Below are 24408 nucleotides of genomic sequence, written 5' to 3'. Positions count from 1 at the left end.
TATGCTGAGTGCCAGTATTAGAATTCAGCACTAAGGTGGTATTAATCCTTATATACAATTCAACTAAAACTTGCAGAAGATGGATCTAATGGGTATATTATCCATCTGGGTGCTCTCCTTTTAGAAATCCCTGTGTTGCAGGACTCCAAGCATTAAAGATCTCCCGCCAGCTAAACTAGAAACCGAACAGATTGGCAATACTTTCTGAGGGAGGCGATCCTTCGAATGATTGTTTTTCACAGTATGTCTGAGGAGAGATTACTTTGTACTACTTCTCTCCGGGGTGTTGATCCTCTTGTCCTTCATAGCCAAGTATTGGGAAATAGTGGGTTTTTCAGTCCCTTGACTACTGAATGCATTTGTCAGACATCATTATTTCAGTATGTAGTGAAAGCAGGATTACCTTTTGCCCATGTGAGGGTCAAATATAAAATTTTATAATATTTTAGAAAGGTATTCAATTAAGTTTGTGCTGCATTGTAATATTGCAAATCAAGAAGAGGCTGTCTGAGAGATTTGAAGTTTCTGCATGCCCACCTCAATGTTTGCAGAGATCTCCTGCTGGTTAAATCAGAAACTGAACAGATGGGCGATGTGAGGGGACATTCCAGTGGCACCACAGGCCAGTCAACACAACTGTCTATTGTTTTGCAGTAATAGCAACAGCTATTGAAATTTTGAAGTAATTTTTTCATTTGTTACTTACTGCTCAATTTCACAATTTATATTCTTTTTGTAATTTTACAACCCACTGAATCAAACTGCTCGATAAAACTCTTCTAAAATCATTTGCATTATATCAGAGATATCCACGTTGATTGTTTTAAAATTAGTGAGAGCAAATGTTTCTTATACCATGTTACTGATTACATCATTATCTTTCCTGTAATAAGACACCCACAAATACTAAAATGAACATGGGATGAAGTGCACTCTTCAATGAACATAATTACAAAGAAATTGTGCCCAATTCATAAATATAGGCTACTCTGAAATATACTGCTGCAGATATAAACAAAGTACTAGATGGCTGGATTTTCCCATGGGCCTTGAGATCCCTATGTCGTGACTAAATGGGGATCCCAAGCCCACGCTTCTTGGCAGAGTGCCCAATGGCACAAGTCTCTTGGAGGTGGCTTCTCAATTGGCTATCTCTGTGTCAACATCCTATCAAGGCTGCGGACCCAGTCAAAAGGATGATGGCTGTAGAACTCAGCAGCCATGCAAAGGAAGGGTGGCCCTGTGCCAGATTGGAAACCATGAGGGCATCCGAACAAAGAGGCACCCTGAGAGGAATATACTTAAAGTTAACATTATTGGGGGTGAAACTGTCAGGTTCCTTGAAACAGATGGGTCACCCCTCAGTGTGCAACATTTGGTCTGCAATTATAGCTTTTTCTATCAGTGGCTTCTTTTTGGGATATGGCAGCTCCCTGGTCAAAAGACCAGCTACAAGTAGGCCACTTCCATGAGTTGTAGGATTGAAGGAGGTCACATAGATGGCTTTGTTTTGTTTGAGAAGAAGGATAAAAAGTGGAAATTTTATTAAATGGTACTTCAGGATTTTTTTAGTGCTTTAAAATAAATATTGTGTAAATAAGGGATAAACCAGTTTTACAAGTTATACATTTTTCAAAAGTTAGCAACTAATAGTGATAAAACAAAGTAATCTCCTGTAAATAAAAAAAGATTATGAAAACAACAACAAAGAGCTATATGTATTTAAATAAATATAAGAGTAATAATTTCTAATTTTAGCTATATAACTTAAAAGGGCAGGCAAGTGATGTAGTATATCCACAACATCTTTCTAATGGCTTTTTTCGTATGTATGCAATTGAAATGATGCCAATCCACTTCCAAAGATTTTCATTTCAATCTTAAGAGCCTTCAACTCCTTTAAAACATACCTGCACAGCAATTATTTTCTGAGCATTATCTTGCGAGAGAGCTTGGGATTTGGCCATTGCTGCTTGGCTATAAAGGCCCTGTTGTTTGTAGTATTCCTTTACTGCTTTATGCATCCTGGTATGTAGTGCAAAGAGCTGTTGGGATTAAAAAAAAAATCAGAGTAGGAGGGGAAATTAATGGCAGTGTTCGAAAAGAATGATGGAGAGAATACAGAAAACAGTCAATAGCCCATTCTGTACTGTATAGGCCTGACAGGAATTTCACAGTCTCTTGATTTTTCAGCCCACTCATGTGCATTCATCAGAATCCAGTCACATCTGGCTGCTAGGATGGGGGGTTAATTTTCTCTAAATGCTTCAGTAGTTTTGTTCTAGCTGAGGCAAACCAGTGACTGCAAAGCTGATGAGTAAAACATTTCTGTTTCGCTCAGTTCCATGAAGGTAGCCTGAAGATTTATTTTACCCCTTTGTTTAAAAGCAAGAAGCTTTTGATGTTGCTCAAACTGCATAAATTGGCCCCACCCAGACTTTAAGATGTGAAATTAAAATACCTTGATGGACATGTTAGCTGTTTTTATTCCTGTAAAGCTTGTCATGGCCTAGCAGCATGTGCTTTAGAGCATGACAAAACTAAAGAGCATTAAGCAGCCATCAGCTGCTCTAGGAGAACAATAACAGAAAAGAAATTTCCAGAAAGACACAACATCCATCTACCTTACTATGAGACTAAAAACAATGCAGCTGTCTGTTTTCAGTCCCACTGAGAGTAATGACTCATAATTAACTTTTAGATCCAAACATTAGTGCGGGTTTTGGGGATACATGATAAAATATACATGATTTATTGGATACCTAATCACAGGGTATCCTTATCATATCCTGGGTTTGGAAAGATTATTCAAAAAAAAGTGAACCACAAAACAAATCCCATGTGCAAACCTCAGCAGGTTTTAATATTAGTCAAATTAACTAAATTAAAAGTATGTATTTTGTAAGAACATTTCTACATATTGATTGATTTATGTTGCAATATTTTTTGTCAGATTGGAATGAGGCAAAGCAGTAAAACCTGAGAAAAATTAGTATCAATCCATTGATAAGGAAACAATAAACAAAAGATGCAGATGATGCAATTTAGCAGAAAACACACACTGACTGCCAGAGAAAATAAAATACAAATTTTCCACCCTTTGTTTTACATGTAATTTCTATCTGAACTTTTGAAACATTGGAATGATGTTTGGAACAACCGAGTTAATTTTCCAGTGTGATGGTATCTTTTTGCTGCATGGCTAAGCAGACTACAGATCTAGTAACTGAATATCAAAAATGGCTATTATATCATTCTTTATAAATTACCAACATACTGATTTGCAAGGAAAAATGATGCATTTCTGTACAAATATTGATGCACCTTCTTATAGTTCTCCAGTACACCAGTGCAGTTCCAAAAAATTAAATGAATCATGAATAGAATTTCTGAGCAAAGTAAATGTTCATAAAAAATGTAAAGAGTTTTAAAGTTAGATTTAAAGCATGATTATAAAGTACTTGACTCATGCTGTGTGAATGCAATTTTAAATTCCTTATGAGTCCAAGATGGGACTTTGATCAGATGTGTGTGAAATTTGATTTTTTTTTAGATCTATTTTCAGCTGACTAACCAGTGTGTTACTTCGTTGCTAGAGGACATAAATGTTCTGTTTGGTCGTTGCAGTAGTTCCAGTAGGCTGAGGTTGAAAGGATCCCATTGTTTTTTGTAGAGATAATACCATTGTCTTAGACAGAATGCCATAAGCAAAGCCCTGCAAAACTCTCCTACCATTTGATTTGATTTGATTTAATTTATTATTGCCACATGTATTAGTATACAGTAAAAAATTATTGTTTCTTGTGCACAATACAGACTAAGCATACAGTTCATAAGGAAGGAAAGGAGAGAGTGCAGATCCAGTGTTACAGTCATAGTTAGGATGTGGAGAAAGATCAACGTAATGTGAAGTAGGTCCATTCAAAACTCTGATGGCAGCAGGGAAGAAACTGTTCTTGAGTTGGTTGATACGTATCCCTGACTTTTATATCTTTTTCCTGATGGAAGGTGGAAGAAAGTATGTCCGGGGTGCATGGGGTCCTTAATTATGTTGGCTGATTTTCCGAGGCAACAGGAAGTGTAGACAGTGTCAATGGGTGGGAGGCTGGTTTGAGTGATGGACTGGGTTTCGTTCACAACCCTTTGTAGTTTCTTGTGGTCTTGGAAAGAGCAGAAGCCAGACAAAGCTGTGATACAACCAGAAAGAATGCTTTCTATGGTGCAGCTGTAAACGTTGATGAGAGTTGTAGCAGACAAACCAAATTACCTTCATCCTTTGAGAAAGTGGAGGCGTTGGTGGGTTTTCTTAACTATAGTGTCAGCATGGAAGTACCAGGACTGGTTGTTGGTGATCTGGATACCTAAAGACTTAATCGGGATACCTAAAAAGATCTCGACCATTTCTACTTCATCCCCATTCATGTAGATAGGGGCATGCCCTCCACTACACTTCCTGAAGTTGATGACTCTCCCCTTTATTTTGTTGACATTGATGGAGAGATTATTGTCATCGCACCGGTTCACCAGATTCTCTATCTCTTTCCTGTACTCAGTCTCATCATTGTTTGTGATCCGACCCACTACGGTGGGTCATCAGCAAACTTGAAAGTTGAGTTGGAGGGAAATTTGGCCACACAGTCATAGGGGGATAAGGAGTGTAGGAAGTGGCTGAGGACACAGCATTGTGGGGCACCAGTGTTGAGGACGAACACGGAGGAGGTATTGTTGCCTATTCTTACTGATTGTGGTCTGTGGGTTCAGAAGTTCAGGATCCAGTCACAGAGGGAGGAGCCAAGCCCCAGGCCATGGAGTTTGGGAATGACTTTCGTAGGAATGACAATATTGAAGGCTGAGCTGTAGTCAATAAATAGAAGTCTGACAGAGGCTCTTTGTTATCTAGGTATTCCAGAATTATCTAGGTATTCCAGTACAGAGCCAGGGAGATGGCATCTGTTGCCAACTTCTCCACTTACACTTGGGCGGCACGGTAGCACAGCGGTTAGCACTGCTGCTTCACAGCTCCAGGGTCCTGGGTTCGATTCCCGGCTCGGGTCACTGTCTGTGTGGAGTTTGCACATTCTCCTCATGTCTGTGTGGGTTTCCTCCAGGTACTCCGGCTTCCTCCCACAGTTCAAAGATGTGCGCGTTAGGTTGATTGGCTGTGCGAAGAAATTGCCACTTAGTGCTCAGGGATGCATAGGTTAGTGGGTAAGATATGTAGGGATATGGGGGTAGGGCCTGGATGGGATTGTGTTCGATGCAGACTCGATGGGCCGAAGGGCCTCCTTCTGCACTGTAGAGTTCTCTGTAGGGTTCTATGATTACACTGTGCTGTCAGATTGTCCTGTTCTGGGCAGGGAGGTAACATTCCCTCTAATTAAAATTGGGAAGACTGAACCCATTGCTTTCAGCCAGAACCACAAAATCTGTAATTTACCTACCATTTACTGACCTCTCCCCTTGATCACTGTTTCAGGATGAACCAAAAGTTTGAAACCTCAACATCTTGTTTGACCTTGAGCTTTGCTTCCAACTGCATATCCTTACCATCAAAATGGTGGCCTATTTACAGCTGGATAAAATAATTCATCTCTGGCCTGTCTCGGTTCATCTGCAGCTGAAACTCTGTATACATGCTTTTGCTATCTTTAGACTCACCTATATTACAATGCTCTCCTCCCATTACTCTTGTGGAAAACATAAAGCATAAAGCTTATGAGAAAGCAGGTTCGAGATAGAAGTCATAAAAACCACCTGCCAACTGGAGCATTAAAATCAGGAAACAACATTAGCTTCTATTGAAGTGGGTTTTCCTGGGGTCTCAATGTTTGAAAACAGGTATTCTGTGCTGAAACAGTAGAAAATTTTACCGATTAATAAACTAGACTGCTAATTTTCCCCATTGAGAAGCCGATTTTCTGGATACAAATATTTATCAGTCACTTATATAAAGATGTATCCTTCATTGATGGACCTTCAACTACAATGGGAATGCACTTTAATAAGAAGGTGCAAATTTAAAACTCCAGCTCACTGATTTGATTTGATTTTAATTTGATTTATTATTGTCACATATATTAACAGACAGTGAAAAGTATTGTTTCTTGCGCACTTTGGCCCCTTTAGTTTCCCTGGTACCTTTTCTGTAGTGATGGTTAGTGTTTTGATTTTCTCCTCCCTTTCCTGCCTCCCCCCCCGCCTCCACCCCCCCCAATCCACCCTTTGACCCTTGATTATTTATTTATTATTTTTGGGATGTTATTCGTAGCCTCCACAGTGAAGGTTGACACAAAGTATTTACTTAATGCCTCTGCCATTCCCTGGTTTCCCCTTATTATTTCCCCAGTCTCATTCTCTAAAGTGCTTACATTCAGCGTGGATCTCACTTTGGCCTTTTTCTATATTTAAAGAAGCTTTTACCACCTGTTTTGATACTGCTAGTTTACCCTCATAATTTAACTTATCCCTCTATGTTATTTTTCTAAACTTTTCCAATTGTTGCCCTTAACATTAATCTTCACCATATTAAGGGAGGAATTTTCCCAGCCCGCCTGCCATGGGAATTGTAGCAGGTGGGGAGCAGACCGTAAAAAGGTTCATTGACCTTAAACATAAGAACATAAGAACATAAGAAATAGGAGCAGGAGTAGGCCATCCAGCCCTTCGAGCCTGCCCCGCCATTCAATAAGATCATGGCTGATCTGTCGTGGCTCAGTTCCACTTTCCCGCCCTCTCCCCATAACCCTTAATCCCCTCTCTTATCAAGAACCCATCAACCCGCGTCTTAAGAATATTTAGCGAGGTAGCCTCCACCACTTCAACGGGCAGAGAATTCCAGAGATTCACCACCCTTTGAGTGAAGAAGTTCCTCCTCAACTCCGTTCTAAACCGCCTCCCCTTTATCTTGAGGCTGTGCCCCCTAGTCCTACTGTCTTTTTTGAGCGGGAAGAGTCTCTACACCTCTATCCTATCCATCCCATTCATCATCTTATACGTCTCAATGAGATCTCCCCTCATTCTTCTAAACTCTAACGAGTACAAGCCCAGTCTATTCAGCCTCTCCTCATAGCTCAACCCCCTCAACTCCGGTATCAGCCTAGTAAACCTCCTCTGCACTCCCTCCAAGGCCAAAATATCCTTGCGCAGGTGCGGTGCCCAAAACTGCACACAGTACTCCAGCTGCGGCCTCACCAATGCCCTATACAGCTGCAGCAAGACCTCCCTACTTTTATATTCAATCCCCCTCGCTATGAAGGCCAGCATCCCATTCGCCTTCCTGACCACCTGCTGCACCTGCAAGCTGGGTTTTTGCAACTCATGCACAAGGACCCCGAGGTCCCTCTGCACCGTCGCCTGCTGCAGTTTTGGATGGTATTTTCCAGTTTTGATGCAGGTGCAGCTGGAAAATCCTGCCCTTCATGTTTTTTCTTTCAGATTCATGCTATCCTTAACCTCCTTGGTTATCCCCTTCCTAGAATCCTTCTCCCTCACTGTTATATATCTTTGTTGTGAGTCATAACCATTTTCATAAATGTCTGTCATTGCTGATAAACCGTCTTTTCTGCTAAAGTCCTTTCCTAGTCTACTTCAGCCATCTCTTGCCCTCATTCCTTTGTAATAACCCTTATTTAATTTTAGCACAGTTGTTTCTGACCACTCTAAAATTGTGAGGGCACCCTGGCACCCTGTACCACTTCTGCCTGCAGCTGATAGGACTGTATCAGACCCAGCCAGCAGTAATCATAGTAACTGCAGTTTCCAGTATCCTGGCAAATCTCCATGATCTCATCAGTGCAAAGGATGTCATGTAGATGTTGGAGAGACAACACTGTTACCCTCCTTCACATGAGGCACGGTGAGCAATCAATAGCAGCAGAATTGTGTCCTTAAGGACTGTGTCCTCAGTCACTTACTATACCCTTGATACACCTTTAACTGTGTGATCAAATTCCCCTTTAACTTGATTTTCAAGTAGTTCAGATCACAAACAATAACGAGACACAGTACAAGAAACAGATAAAGAATCTGGTGAATTGGTGCGACAGCAATAATCTCTCCCGCAATGTCAACAAAATGAAGGAGGTATCCATCAACTTCAGGAAGCATAGTGGAGTGCATGTCCCTGGCTACATCAATGGGGACGAAGTAGAAATGGTCAAGAGCTTCACATTTCTCGGGTCCAGGCAACACATTTCTTGGTGTCATCAACAATCTGTCCTGTTCCCTCCATGCTGATACTTTAGTTAAGAAAGCCCACTAATGCTTCTACTTTCTCAGAAAAGTAAGGAAATTTGGCATGTCCACTACAACTCTGAGCAACTTTTACAGATGCACCATAGAAAGCATTCTTTCCGGTTATATCAGTTTGGTATGGCTCCTGCACTGTCTAAGACCGCAAAAAACTACAAAGGGTTGTGAGTGAAGCCCAGTCCATCACTCAAACCAGCCTCCCACCCACTGACACTGTCTACACTTCTCATTGCCTTGGAAGTAAGTCAGCATATTAAGGACACCATGCCCCTGGACATACTCTCTTTCACCTTCTTTCATCAGGAAAAAGATACAAAAACCTGAGGACATATACCAACCAACTTAAGAACAGCTTCTTTGCTGCTGCCATCAGACTTTTGAATGGACCTACTTTGCATTAAGTTGATCTTTCTCTACATTCTAGCTATGACTGTAACATTACGTTCTGCACTCTCTCCTTCTCTGTATACGGTATGCCTTGCCTGTATAGCACGCAAAAAACAATACTTTTCACTGTATACTAATACATGTGACAATAATAAATCAAATCAAATCAAATCAAATTGTTTCAATCACAATCTGTAATTTCATGGACTGGCACATCTCTCATTCCACCATTACCATCAAGCCAGCAGACCAACCCTAGCTCAATGGAGAGCGCTGGTGTGCTTGCCATGAGTAGCACCAAACAGACCCAAAAATGTGGTGTCAGCCTGGTGCAGCTACAACACAGGATTACATGCACAGTGGAAGCAGCAATACTCACAAAGTTGACACCATCCGTGCATGAGTCGCAAAAACCCAGCTTGCAGGTGCAGCAGGTGGTCAGGAAGGCGAATGGGATGCTGGCCTTCATAGCGAGGGGGATTGAATATAAAAGTAGGGAGGTCTTGCTGCGGCTGTATAGGGCATTGGTGAGGCCGCAGCTGGAGTACTGTGTGCAGTTTTGGGCGCCGTACTTACGCAAGGATATTTTGGCCTTGGAGGGAGTGCAGAGGAGGTTTACTAGGCTGATACCGGAGTTGAGGGGGTTGAGCTATGAGGAGAGGCTGAATAAACTAGGCTTGTACTCGTTAGAGTTTAGAAGAATGAGGGGGGATCTCATTGAGACGTATAAGATGATGAATGGGATGGATAGGATAGAGGTGGAGAGACTCTTCCCGCTCAGAAAAGATAGTAGGACTAGGGGGCACAGCCTCAAGATAAAGGGGGGGCGGTTTAGAACGGAGTTGAGGAGGAACTTCTTCACTCAAAGGGTGGTGAATCTCTGGAATTCTCTGCCCGTTGAAGTGGTGGAGGCTGCCTTGCTAAATATTTTTAAGACACGGGTTGATGGGTTTTTGATAAGAGAGGGGATTAAGGGTTATGGGGAGAGGGCGGGAATGTGGAACTGAGCCACAACAGATCAGCCATGATCTTATTGAATGGCGGGGCAGGCTCGAAGGGCTAGATGGCCTACTCCTGCTCCTATTTCTTATGTTCTTATGTTCACTTGACTGGGAACCCATCCGCCACCCTAAATATTCAGCCCCTTTGTCACCGGCGCAGAGTGGCAGCAATTTGTATTATCTACAAGATACATTTCAGAAACTTCAGAAACAGGGTCCTCTGATAGCACCTTCCTAACCTCTACCATCTAGAAGAACAAGTTCCCTTCCAACTCACTTACCATCTTGACTTGGAACTATATCACAGTTCCTTCATTGTTTTGGTCAAAAACTTAAAATTCCATCTCTAAACGTACTGTGGGTGTTCATATACCACACAGGCTGCAGTGGTTTAAGAAGGCAGCTCACTACCCCCTGCTTAAGGGCATCTAGGGACGGCATCGTGCGCTACGTGGAGCCGTATTCTAGGTATACCAGATGAGGTAAAATCATTGGGGCACAATTTTAACTTTAGAGAAAACCAGGCAATAAAATGTGACGAATTATTGACTCTAATCCCAATGCCTTCCTTCCCTGTCTTGATCTTAACCTGCTTGTTTCAGCAGATGAGTGGGACACCTGCAGGAAGAAACAGGATCATTCCTTAAATATCTGGGCCAGACTGTAATATTAGTCTAAAACTAGAGCTGGGAGCTGTGCTCATTCCCCAGCAGCCCTAACGTGTTGAGAAGTAATGGACCAGGAGAGACCAAGACAGGTAAGTTTAATAACTTTATTTTACCTTTCTTTTCAAGCCAAGAAGAACAAGGGTACTGCTGACAAAAGATATTTTGTCAAAGCTTTTCAACTTGCTCTCATCGGGACAATCAGAAGGATGTTAGGGGAAATAACAACTTTATACTGCATGAGAAGAGAGTGTTGATTGGTTGGCAAATTGACTCTAATTATTAGAGACATTGCCAGGGAGAATGCAACAGTTATCATGACTGCCAGTTAACTGTCAAGCACTGTTTGAAAATTTAAACCAGACAGCTTGACACTGATTGTTCAAGGCATTGCCCTGAGGAATGAATCAGCAAATGGGTATCATTTATTTCACTTAGCTGAAATTGGTGCAATGTGCATATATGTTCTTTGTGTCAGAAAAGAACAGGGCCCTGTATATTAATATATGTAACTTCCAGTACATCAGATTAACACCAACAGCAGAGGTTTTGTTCCTCCTTCTAGTGAAGTAGATTCAAGACCTGCCTCTTATTCTACCCATAATAAAAAAACACAACACTTTGTCACAGACCAGTAAATAATCTCCTTTAAGCAGAGAACTCAAGAAGAGTAAGATCCATCTTTATAAACATGGTAGCTGAATAGGAGTGCCATCTTTCTCTTTCTGCTGAAGAAGCCAGATTATGCTGTCCTTAACTTGATTATCCAGTGAACTGCAGGCCCACAAATATCAAAGAGCCTCTGTTAAGAAGGAAATAATTTAAATATACTCAGATACTGATGCACACATGCTTTTTAAATCATGTGGCTGGAGTATAATGTTGTAACTAATTTATAGTTGCCTTTGGAAGGCATCAGTAGTCATACTGCATGTAGCTCCTCAGCAGGAAATGAGAGCCTAATTCTCTTCAGCCATCACAGGTGTTTAAGTTTTCTTTCCTGTAGTCTGAAAGTAATTATGTGAGTGGACTTTCCTAAAGGAAATGAATGGTTAGATTGTATGTAATTCCATAAATGTTTGGATTAATAGGACTTTAGCCTTAACGTACTTAATCCTTCCTTGTGATAGTCCACCTTAGATGCGCTCTCAGTTAGTTGCTGGCCCTTTGATACATAAAATACTTCCATGGGGCTGTTTCTGCTTAATTTTCTAGTTAGGTGTTTCATTAATTGATATGTAAATTTTCATTGCTTTCTGTTAGAAAATGTCTTTCTTGTCACATAGAAATTAACTTTATGTTCAGTAACAGGCTAATAAGTCAGTAGCTTCAGTTGCTTGTTAAAGTCAAGCATGTGTCTTTGTTTCGTGTTACTAATGATGTGGAACCATGGAGGCCCAAGTATATTTCGCTTGGACGATGTGGGAGCGAGTGCTGAAAGCTCATTACTTGGCTCCCCATTGGAATCCTGCAGGAGTCTGCTCATTGAAAAGACTGTGGGGGCTTTGACAGAATTATTATACTGAATATTTTTAGACTCATTAACTATATTACCAAAGCAAAACATGCAGATTTATTGAAGCTAAGACAACTTTGCTTTAGTTATTGCAGTCGAAATAATGCCGCGTCTGAAAGATACAAAAAATATACTTAAATGTTTTAATTTATGACCAAAATCTCTCAGCAGCTTGGTTTTCAATTAACTCTTCTGTCCATGACATGATTACTTTATCTTTAATTATTTAGTTTGTTTCTATTTTGTATTATAATCTGTACATAGTCACATGTAAAGACAAATGACAAAGACGCTACCAACAACTGTTTGTATTCCACTAGTATTTTGCAAACTAGTCTTTTTTCTGCTATTACAGAATAGCAAATTATGAAGATAATTAGTAGGGCATCTACTCATGATTGTGTTGGTTTCCAAAGGATGTTGTGATGATTTACTAAAATGTTTATGGTATTGGGGAACCTAACTATTGAACCTAATTATTGAAAATATAGAGAAACTGTTCTAATAGCTTTGATCTATATATGTTAATTGGTTAGAATTGATATAATTGAAAGTTATCTCTCATAATACAATGAAAATGGCCTGCAAATTTAATGAAAACTTGGTCTGTTTTCTGAGTTGGAGCAAAAAGTCTTTCTTTAATGAAACGAACTTACATATATAAATTATATCTAATTAACATAATACTTTAATGAGTTCATCCTTTCAGCACAGCAGGTAGATTGCTATTTTCATCAAGATAAGTCCTAAGGTTTTTGTGTGTTCGAGAAAGCCTTTTGAGGTTAACTTAATTTACATATACAAATACTTCAGCTTTGTATAATTGGCATACTTTGGTTAATGCTGAAAAAAGATTTTCTAATCCTGGACCAAAGATTTTGATTTAATAATGAGAATTAGCACAAGATGTGCTTTTACATTAGAAGATGGAAACTCATTTGCCAGCCGCTGTGTGTTGTTCCCACCATCAGGAAATCTGTTCTGCTATAGGTGGACAAAATTTATCATTAACGATATATTATTATACAAATAAATAAAGTACTCACAGCAGATTCCTCCCTCCTGCCACTTTAAAGGAAATATTTTGATTTGATTTGATTTGGTTTATTATGTAATATGTATTAGTATACAATGAAAAGTATTGTTTCTTGCGTGCTATACAGACAAAGCATACGGTTCATAAAGAAAAGGAGAGAATGCAGAATGTAGTGTTATAGTCATAGCGAGGGTATAGAGAAAGATCAACCCAATCAGTGCCTAAAGTAATTTCTACACCATTATGTGTAGTTTCATCTCTTGAAACTTTAATGCACTGCTTCCTTTATCTTTTGTAGAATTCAAAGCTACAAGTCAATAAAGTGGTATTGTCTATAAAAACTTGATTTTTATAAAAAACATGTTCCAATGAAGCATCATATTAGACTTGGAATGTTAACTCTGTCTCCACAGATGCTGTGGAGATGCCGGCGTTGGACTGGGGTAAACACAGTAAGAAGTCTCGCAACACCAGGTTAAAGTCCAACAAGTTTATTTGATAGTAAACCCACAAGCTTTTGGAACGCTGTTCCTTCGTCAGGTGAGTGGAAAGTTCTGATCAAAGAAGGGCATATAAAGGCACACACAGTTTACAGAATACTGATTAGAATGTGAGTCTTTACAGCTAACCTGCTATTCAAGTCTTAAAGATTCAAGTCTTATTAATACACACCTCTTTAACCTAAGCTTAATGCTATCTCCACTCACATTGTCTGCACCTTTAAGACTTGATTAGCTGTAAAGACTCACATTCTAATCAGTATTCTGTAAACTGTGTGTGCCTTTATATGCCCTTCTCTGATCAGAACTTTCCACTCACCTGACGAAGGAACAGCATTCCAAAAGGTTTACTATCAAATAAATTTGTTGAACTTTAACCTGGTGTTGTGAGATTTCTTACTGTGTCCACAGATGCTGCCAGGCCCGCTATATTTTTATGACATCATTCAGGTTGGTCCACATCCAGGTAATTATTCCGAGTTGACAGAATGCTTTTCTCCGTGGGGGGAAAAACAATTGTGTGCATTTATGTAGTACCTTTAACAAAGTAAAATATCCAAAAGTGCTTCACAGGAGTGTAATTGGATTGAAATTGATGTTGAGTTGAAGAAGGAGCTGTTTGGACAATTGGTCAAAAGCTTATCAAAGGTATAGGGCAAAAAAATCAACTCAGTTGCGATTGTGTTTTCAATGCTCCAGCTAAAGCCCTTGCATAGCTGAATAAGTTTTCTGCAACATGTTAGAATCCCTCATCCACTGCTAGTTAAATGGATCATCAACCACTCGCAGGTTAGTTGCTGATTGATTTCCACTGGCTGCTGCTAAGGTAGTATGAGTGTTTGGTGATCTGTATTGTCACTTGATGTTGAAGACCAAAGGAAATGGTGTAACATGTAATGAAGGTATCTGCTCAGGCCATTTGCTCCCAGTCATAAGTATTGTAGCTTCCACCCTTCTGCGACACAGAAGATGAGCTGACGTGACATGGAGGAGGACAAACTACTCAAAGAGAAAGGAACAGGAGGAAGAGAAGAGTCTTCAGGGAGTAATTCTCTTAACTCAGCTTCAGTAAGGAATAGTGCATTAGACACCATCATTTCACTAATTGAGACATTCACTAAATCTGCCACCTGTTGCAGACAGACCTTTTTATCTTATACATTTATGAGATGTGGACATGGCGTGCAAAACCAGTATTTATTACCCTTGAAAAAGGGGTGCTCAGCCATCTTCTTCAGCCTTTGTTGTCCATGTAGTGCAGGCACTCACACAGTGCTCTTCTTGACAGCAGTCCAATAATTTGACTCAAGTGGCAGCAAAGCTGTGATATTCCAAAGTCAGGATGCTGTGTGACTTGGAGGGAAACTTGCAAACAGTGGCGCTCCTGTGTGCCTGCTGCTCTTGTTCTTCCAGCTGATAGAGGTTGGGGGTTTTAGTGAGTGAGAGTCAGTGTCAAGGACTCCCAGGGCAATTCCCTTTTGACTTTGGCCAAAAGAACAGAAAAGCAGCATATTATTTGGATGGAGAGTGACTGCAGAAATCCATGGTAGAGAGTGATCTGAGTGTTGTGGTACATGAACCCCCAAAAAATTAGGTAGGCCCAGCAAGTGGTTACGATGGTAAGTCCTACTGCTGCCACAGGACCATAGTGGACACCATTTCCCTGACCCTGCAGTGTCGTTAAGTTTGCTGACGAGACCACTATAGTGGTTGGATCTCAAACAATGATGAGATAGAGTACAGGAATGAGATAGAGAATCTGGTGAATTGGTGCAGCGACAATAATCTCCCCCTCAATGTCAACAAAACGAAGGAGATAGTCATAGACTTCAGGAAGCGTAGAGGAGAACCTGCCCCGTCTACATCAACAGGGACAAAGTAGAAAGGGTCGAGAGCTTCAAGTATTCAGGTGCCCAGATCACCAACAGCCTGTCCTAGTCCCCCCCATGCCGACACTATAGGTAAGAAAACCCACCAACGCCTTTACTTTCTCAGAAGACTAAGGAAATTTGGTATGTCAGCCACGATTCTCACCAACTTTACAGATGCACCATAGAAAGCATTCTGCTCCTGCTCTGCCCAAGATCAAACAAACTACAAAAGGTTGTGAATGTAGCCCAATCCATCACGCAAACCAGCCTCCCTCCATTGACTCTGTCTACACTTTCCGCTGCCTCGGCAAAGCCCTACGCACCCTGGACATACTGTCTTCCACCTTCTGTCAGGAAAAAGATACAAAAATCTGTGGTCATGTACCAACTGACACAAGAACAGCTTCTTCCCTGCTTCCATCAGACTTTTGAAAGGACCTACCCTGCACCAGGTTTATCTTCTTCTACACCCTAGCTATGACTGTAACACTACATTCTGCACTCTCTCATTTTCTTCTCTACGAACAGTATGCTTTGTCTGTATACTGCACAAGAAACAATACTTTTCACTGCATGCTAATACATGTGACAATAATAAATCAAATCAAATCAAGTGGAATGTTGGCATTTATTGCAAGGGGAATTAAGTATAGAGAAATGTTGCTGCAACTGTACAGGGCCTTTGATTGGTGTACTGTGAATAGTTTTGGTCTTCATAGAATCATAGAACCCTACAGTGCAGAAAGAGGCTCTTCGGCCCATTGAGTCTGCACCGACCACAAACCCACCCAGGCCCTACCCCCATATCCCTACATATTTTACCTGCTAATCCCTAACCTAAGCATCCTGGTACACTAAGGGGCAATTTTAACATGGCCAATCAACCTAACCTGCACATCTTTGAACTGTGGGAGGAAACCGGAGCACCTGAAGGAAACCCACACAGACACAAGGAGAATGTGCAAACTCCACAGGTAGTGACCCAAGCCGAGAATCGAACCCAGGTCCCTGGAGCTGTGAAGCAGCAGTGCTAATAACCACTGTGCTACTGTGCTGGTCTTCTTACTTAATAAAGGATATAATTGCATTAGTAGTAATTCAGAAAAGGATCACTCAGCATCACTGGGATGAAGGGTTTAGCAGAATGAGAGGTGATCTTATTGAAACATGTAAATTGTATAGAACATTAGTGAGTACACAGCTGGGGTACTATGTGCAGTTCTCGTCACCACAGTATAGGAAGGATATGATTGCACCGGGGTGGATGCAGATAAGTTTCATCAGATGTTGCCTGGGATGGAACATTTACGTTATGAAGAGAGATTACATAGGCTTGGGCTGTTTTTGTTAGAGCAGAGAAGACTGAGGGGTGACCTGATTGAGGTGTACAAGATTATGGGGAGCAAGGACAGAGTGGATAGTGATCAACTATTCCCCTTAGTCATGAGGGGACATAAATTCAAGGTGAGAGGCAAGAGGTTTAGGAAGGATGTGAGAGAAAACCTTTCTACCAAGAAAGTGGTGAAGATTTGTACTGCACTGCCTGGGAGAGTGGTGGAGGCAGGTTGCCTCACATCCTTTAAAAAGTACCTGGATGAGCACTTGGTACATCATAATATTCAAGACTATGGGCCAAGTATTGATAAATGGGATTAGGCCATAAGACCATAAGTCATAGGAGCAGAATTAGGCCACTCGGCCCATCGAGTCTGCTCCGCCATTTAATCATGGCTGATATTTTTTTCATTCCCATTCTCCTGCCTTTTCCCTATAATCCCTGATCCCCTTATTAATCAAGAACCTATCTATCTCTGTTTTAAAGACACTCAATGATCTGGCTTCCACAGCCTTCTGCGGCAAAGAGTTCCATAAATTCACCGCTCTCTGGCTGAAGAAATTCCTCCTCATCTCTGTTTTAAAAGATCGTGCCCTCTGGTTCTAGTTTTTCCTACTAGAGGAAACATCCTTTCCACATCCACTCTACCCAAGCCTCGCAGTATCCTGTAAGTTTCAATAAGATCCCCCCTCATCCTTCTAAATTCCAATGAGTACAGACCCAGAGTCCTCAGTCATTCCTCATACGACAAACTCTTCATTCCAGGGATCATTTTTGTGAACCTCCTCTGGATCCTTTCCAAGGCCAGTACATCCTTCCTTAGATATGGGGCCCAAAACTGCTCACAATACTCCAGAGTTTGACCAGAGCCTTATACGGCCTCATAAATACATCCCTACTCATATTCTAGCCCTCTCAACATGAATGCTAACATTGCATTTGTTTTCCTAACTGCCAACTGAACCTGCACGTTAATCTTAAGAGAATCTTGAACAATGATTCCTAAGTCCCTTTGTGTTTCTGATTTCCTAAGCATTTTCCCATTTAGAAAATAGACTTGCCTCCATTCCTCCTTCCAAAGTGCATAACCTCACACTTTTCCATATTGTATTCTGTCTGTCACTTCTTTGCCCACTCTCCTAACCTGTCCAAGTCCTTCTGCAGTCCCCCGCTTCCTCAATACCTGTCCCTTGACACATCTTTGTATCATTTGCAAACTTAGCACCAGTGCCTTCCTTCTTCCAAATCATTAATGTATAGTGTGAAAGGTTGTGGTCCTAGCACCAATCCCTGAGGCACACCACCTCCTGAAAAAGACCCCTTTATCCCCACTCTGACTTCTGCGAGTCATTCAATCCTCTATCCATGTAGGATCTTACCATTAACATCTTGGGCACTTATTTAACAGTCTCCTATGCGGCATCTTATCAAAGGCCTTCTGGAAATCTAAATAAATCACGTCCACTAGTTCTCCTTTATCTAACTTCCTTGTTACCTCCTCAAAGAACTCCAACAGATCTGTCAGACATGACCTCCCGTTGACCAAACCATGCTGACTCATTCCTACTTCATCATCCACTTCCAAGTTTTATGCGATTTCATCTTTAATAATGGATTTTAAAATCTTACCAATGACTGAAGTCAGGCTAACCGGCCTATAATTTCCCATTTGCTGCCTCCCTCTCTTAAATAGCAGCATTTCATTAGCTACTTTCTAGTCCTCTGGTACGCTCCCTGCCTCTAGTGATTCCGAAAGATCACCAACAGTGCCTCCACAATTTCCTCAGCTATCTCTTTTGGAAATCTGGGGTGCAATCCATCTGGTCCAGGTGATTTATCCACTTTCAAATCTTTCAGTTTCCCCAGAACCTTCTCCATAGTGATGGCCACTACACTCACTTGTGTCCCCTGACTCTCCTGGAGTTCTGGCATCCCACTGGTGTCTTCCATCATGAAGACTGATGCAAAATAATTATTCAGTTCCTCTGCCATTCCTTTGTTTCCTATTATTATTTCTCCAGTCTCATTATCCACTGGCAATTTTTGCCTCTCCCTTACCTTTTATATATTGGAAAAAACTTTTCCTATCTTCTTTTATATTACTAGCTAGCTTACATATTTCATCTTCTCCCCACTTTTGGTTTAGTTGTCCTCTGTTTGCTTTTAAAGGCTTCCCAATCCTCTGGCTTCTCACTAGTCCTTGCCACTTTGTATGCTTGTTCTTTTGCTTTTATGCTGTCTTTGACTTCCCTCATCAGCCATGGGTGCCTTGTCCTCCCCTTAACATGTTTCCTCCTCCTTGGGATGAATTAGGCGGGGAAATCAGGTGTTTCTCACATTTATCTGGATTAAATTCCATCTGCCATTTCTCCGCCCAATTTTCCAGCCTATCGATATCCTGCTGTACTGTCCGACAATGTTCATTGCTATCAGCAAGTCCAGCCATCTTTGTGTCATCCGCAAATTTACTGATCACACCAGTTACACCTTCTTCCAAATCATTTATATATATGTCACAAATAGTAGAGGTCCCAGTACAGAGCCCTGCGGAACACCACTGGTCACTGACCTCCAGCTGGAAAAAGACCCTTCAACTGCTACCCTCTGTCTCCTGTGGCCAAGCCCGTTCTCTACCCATCTAGCCACCTCTCCTTGTACCCCATGAGATTTAACCTTTTGCACCAACCTGCCATGAGGGACCTTGTCAAACGCCTTACTAAAATCCATATAGACGACATCCACGGCCCTTCCCTCGTCAACCGTTTTTGTCACCTCCTCAAAAAACTCCACCAAATTTGTGAGGCATGACCTCCCTTTTACAAAACCATGCTGTCTGTTACTAATGAGATTATTCCATTCTAAATGTGCATACATCCTATAAGAATCCTCTCTAACAACTTCCCTACCACGGACGTCAAACTCACCAGCCGATAATTACCCGGGTTATCCCTGCTACCCTTCTTAAATAATGGTACCACATTCGCTATCCTCCAATCCTCTGGGACCTCACCTGTGTCCAATGAAGGGACAAAGATTTCTGTCAGAGGCCCAGCAATTTCATCTCTTGTCTCCCTGAGCTTCTTTCTTAATTTTTCTTGTACTTGCATCAATGAGAGGATACAATTCCATCAATGGATCTTCTGAAAAAATGCAGCATTCATATCCAAGAAAAGTTAAAAGTCAAACTGGACACATGGAGTGGCGAGCCTCTTTATGGGGTGAGTATCCAGAGGGTCATTCGACCCAATCACCCAATAGTTCGGGAGCATGCAAATCCTGGGGCTGAGCACATGCTTTTACCATTAGGGCAGCACAGTGGTTAGCACTGCTGCTTCACAGCTCCTGGGACCTGGGTTTGATTCCGGCTTGGGCCACTGTCTGTGTGGAGTTTGCACATTCTCCTCATGCCTGCATGGGTTTCCTCCGGGTGCTCTGGTTTCCTCCCACAGTCCAAAGATTTGTGGGTTAGGTTGATTGGCCATGCTAAAATTGCCCTGAGTGTCCTGAGATGCATAGGTTAGAGGGATTAGTGGGTAAATGTGTAGGCATATGGGGGTGGTGCCTGGGTGGGATTGTAGTCGGTGCAGACTCAATGGGCCAAATGGCCTCTTTCTGTACTGTGGTCATTCTAAGTCATTAGAATCGATCCGAGAATTGAATGACACATACTGAAGTACTCAGTAAATAATTTGAGATAGTTAATAAATAGTTGTTGTTGCTGTTAACCTGGTGGTCACCGATCACTATGATTATCGCATTAGTGATAAGAAAAATGGAAGCACCTGACATCACAGTAAAAAGTGCAAAGCAGACCTTGTTTGAAATCGTCCAGCACTGGTGGTGCGGGCTCGTTGGGCCGAAGGGCCTATTTCCCGTGCTGTGTTGTTCTTTATAAGTCCACTCAGATCCAACCCACAAACAGGAAATCAGCAACATGCCTATCTTTGGCAAGTTAGAGACATTTGGTACAAATTCTGAAGATTATATGGATCATTTGCAATATCTTTTCCAGGTTAATGGAATAGAGAGCACGATTTAAAAAAAATATTATATTGCTTATTGCATTTCATAGACATACAATTTGATCATCCACGGATGTTCCTCATGTCAAAGCTAGAATGGTAGGGGGACAGAACCTAAGCAGGGTGATAAGATAGGAAAAAAGGATAGTAATGAAAGTAAGAACAATAAAATACAAGATAATAGACAGGCTAATCAAGAGAGAGAGGCAAATTGGGCCACAGTACAAAGAAGAGTTAGATAATTAAAAGATAGCAAAAAGGCTATTCTTAAGGCACAAAGGTAGACAAACTGACAGCACGAATTGAAGTAAAAGGATTTGATCACATATCCATTGCAGAGACATGCTTAAAAGGAGATCAAAACTGGGAACTTAATATCCAAGATATTTGACCTTTTGGACAGGCTGATGTAGAGTTAATTTTGAGTGAAGGTGAAAAAACAGCAAAGGAAAGAAGACATTAGTAGGAGTAATGTGTACACTCCCAAACAGTTGCCACCCTATAGGGAAGGGTATAAATTAGGAGTAATTGAAAATGCAAAGCAGACTGCACTGTGTTTTCTTTCTTGGTTTTACGTATTTGAACAATGGTAACCAAGACAATTGGAGGACATACACTCCACGTCTACAGGGAAGATTTACTGTGCTGTCTGGGATTGTTCAACTTCCTTACACTATTCATTTCCAATTTTGAATAGGAAATTATTGAGGAAGGAAATTACCATTTGTATGGCACGTTAATTATCAGCACATATTTAAGCCTTTAAGTAATTCATGGTCCTCACTCCAGTTTTATGATCCAAGAAACCTGCTGGTTATTTCAGACACCTTCATCAGGTTGCAAATTTCACAAAGAATGTCTACATGTCATTGGATCTGCGAGTTGATTCACTAGTATGATGATATTGTACCTTTAAGAAATGTATTTATATTATGTTTCTTGAGAGAGGTATATTTAAAGTTCAGCTCTGATTTACTCGGTGCCGATCTGTCTGTAATCCTGGCAGCTCCGTACTGAGAATGCAAGAGAATCGCAGATCCCATTGATCCCTGATAATGGAGTGTTTGTTTTAATGCATTTTTGTTTTCTTTCTTTTTCCCCTAGGGTTTCAAAGTAGGGTTTAATTAGGTTGATTGACAAGAGACAGAGTCCTGTGAATGGGCGGTGCTAGGCTTTCAGAGAAAAACAATTTTGTTTCTGCTTGATCCTGAAAGAAGCCTGAGGTGTTTCTCTATCTCTCCGAGGGCTGCTGTTTGACTGCCAGAAAACAGTATCTCTCTATCTCCAGAATGTTCAAAGGCTTAAGGATTGGCAGTTCATGTACAAGCACCTAAGTCTGTGTTGTTTGCTAGCTGATTTTGAAGAGGATTTTAAGTCTATGAGGAACAGTCCTTAAAATGGAATTAATAGGCAGCAGTTAAAAATTGTATCTTGTCAATTTTAAATATTTCAATCGGTAAAAGTTAAGCTAATTCCTTCATGATAATTCAATTCCACTGTTAAAATAAAGTTTGTTTTGATAAAACTTCCTAGTGTGTCAAAAAATCACACCTGGAATAAAACATCTTATAAGAACATAAGAAATAGGAGCAGGGGTAGGCCATCCAGCCCTTCGAGCCGGCCCCGCCATTCTATAAGATCATGGCTGATCTGTCGTGTCTCAGTTCCACATTCCCGCCCTCTCCCCATAACCCTTAATCCCCTCGCTTATCAAAAACCCATCAACCCGCGTCTTAAAAATATTTAGCGAGGCAGCCTCCACCACCTCAACGGGCAGAGAATTCCAGAAATTCACCACCCTTTGAGTGAAGAAGTTCCACCTCAACTCCGTTCTAAACCGCCCCCCCTTTATCTTGAGGCTGTGCCCCCTAGTCCTACTGTCCTTTCTGAGCGGGAAGAGCCTCTCCACCTCTATCCTATCCATCCCATTCATCATCTTATACGTCTCAATGAGATCTCCCCTCATTCTTCTAAACGCTAACGAGTACAAGCCTAGTTTATTCAGCCTCTCATAGCTCAACCCCCTCAACTCTGGTATCAGCCTAGTAAACCTCCTCTGCACTCCCTCCAAGGCCAAAATATCCTTGCGTAAGTACGGTGCCCAAAACTGCACACAGTACTCCAGCTGCGGCCTCACCAATGCCCTATACAGCTGCAGCAAGACCTCCCTACTTTTATATTCAATCCCCCTCGCTATGAAGGCCAGCATCCCATTAGCCTTCCTGACCACCTGCTGCACCTGCAGGCTGGGTTTTTGCGACTCATGCACAAGGACCCCGAGGTCCCTCTGCACCGTCGCCTGCTGCAATTTTTCGCCCCGTAAGTAATAGTCCTTCCTACCATTATTCCTACCAAAGTGGACCACCTTGCACTTGCCAACATTAAATTCCATTTGCCATTTCCTGGCCCATTCGCCCAGCCTATCTAGATCCTTCTGCAGACTCTCCACACCCTCCGCGCAATTTGCCGTTCCACCAATCTTGGTGTCATCAGCAAATTTCGACACCATATACTCGGTTCCCTCCTCCAGATCATCTATATAACTGGTAAATAGCTGAGACCCCAGCACCGACCCCTGGGGCACTCCACTAGTCACCAACCGCCAATCCGAAAAGCACCCATTAACCCCCACTCTCTGCCTCCTATTTGACAACCAATCCTCTATCCACGCTAACACCCTACCCCCAACTCCATGCCCCCTTACCTTCTGCAATTACCTCTTGTGAGGTACCTTGTCAAACGCCTTCTGAAAATCAAGAAAGACCACATCCACCGGCTCTCCTCTATCCACCGCCCTAGACACATCCTCATAGAACTCCAGTAAATTTGTCAGACACGACTTCCCCTTAACGAAACCGTGCAGCGTCTGCTCTATCAAGCAATTCCCCTCAAGATGCCTCGCTATTTCCTCCTTGATGACGGATTCTAACATTTTACCTACAACAGACGTTAAACTAACCAGCCTATAATTCCCTGCCTTTTGCCTGGCACCCTTCTTAAACAACGGCGTAACATTAGCCGCTTTCCAATCTTCCGGCACTTCCCCGGAATCCAGCGACGTTTGGAAAATAACCACCAAGGCATCCACTATCACCTCCGCCATTTCTTTCAGAACCCTCGGATGCATTCCATCCGGTCCTGGGGACTTGTCCACAATCAGCCCCTCCAGTCTGTCGAGCACCACCTCTCTAGTAACAGTAATGTCATTGAGACCCTCCAGTCCTACCACCTTTCCATCGCTAACACCCGGCAAATTATTCACGTCTTCCTCCGTGAAGACCGAAACAAAAAAGCTATTCAAGACCTTAGCCATTTCCCCATCCCCTACCACTAAGTTCCCCCTTCTCATCCTCTAAGGGTCCAACGTTCACCCTAGCCAGCCTCTTCCTTTTTATATATTTATAAAAACTCTTGCTATCCTTTTTTATATTAAGCGCTAGCCCAGCTTCATAGTTTCTCCTACCCTTCTTTATCAACTTCTTTGTCAATCTTTGTTGACATTTAAACCTCTTCCAATCCTCTTCTCGCCCTCTACTCTTAGCTACTCTAAACGCCTCCGCTTTTAATTTAACACTTGCCTTCACCTCCTTCGTTATCCACGGCTTAATACCTCTCCTCCTTCGGTCCTTTTTAACCATCGGAATAAATTTCTGCTGAGCACCAAGAAAGATCTCCTTAAAGATCCTCCACTGCTCCTCAGCACACCTGCCTTCCAACGCGCTCCCCCAGTCAACATTCGCCAATTCTTCTCTCATCCTACCGTACTCCCCTTTGTTCAAAACTCCCCTCTGCTCCCCTCTGTTATTGTCACACTAATACCAAAT

At 41.7% G+C, this 24408-nt stretch overlaps 1 protein-coding gene across 3 annotated transcripts in view; it reads right to left on the bottom strand.

Moving 5' to 3' along the window:
* Positions 1–24408, bottom strand: part of ccdc178 (coiled-coil domain containing 178) — a 298679-nt gene that overhangs the window by 49687 nt on the left and 224584 nt on the right. For 2 of the 3 annotated variants that reach the window (XM_080194266.1, XM_080194268.1), the window contains one exon: positions 1911–2045. The exons of the other annotated variant lie outside the window; for it this stretch is intronic. In XM_080194266.1, coding sequence (XP_080050392.1) covers positions 1911–2045 — 135 coding nt within the window. The remainder of the gene's footprint in view (positions 1–1910; positions 2046–24408) is intronic. 3 annotated transcript variants of the gene reach the window in all.

The sequence above is a fragment of the Carcharhinus amblyrhynchos genome, chromosome 8 (genome assembly GCF_965287045.1).
Source record: "Carcharhinus amblyrhynchos chromosome 8, sCarAmb.v2.hapA, whole genome shotgun sequence".
Classification (NCBI taxonomy): Eukaryota; Metazoa; Chordata; class Chondrichthyes; order Carcharhiniformes; family Carcharhinidae; genus Carcharhinus; species Carcharhinus amblyrhynchos.
This window is presented reverse-complemented; position numbering and strand designations above follow the sequence as displayed.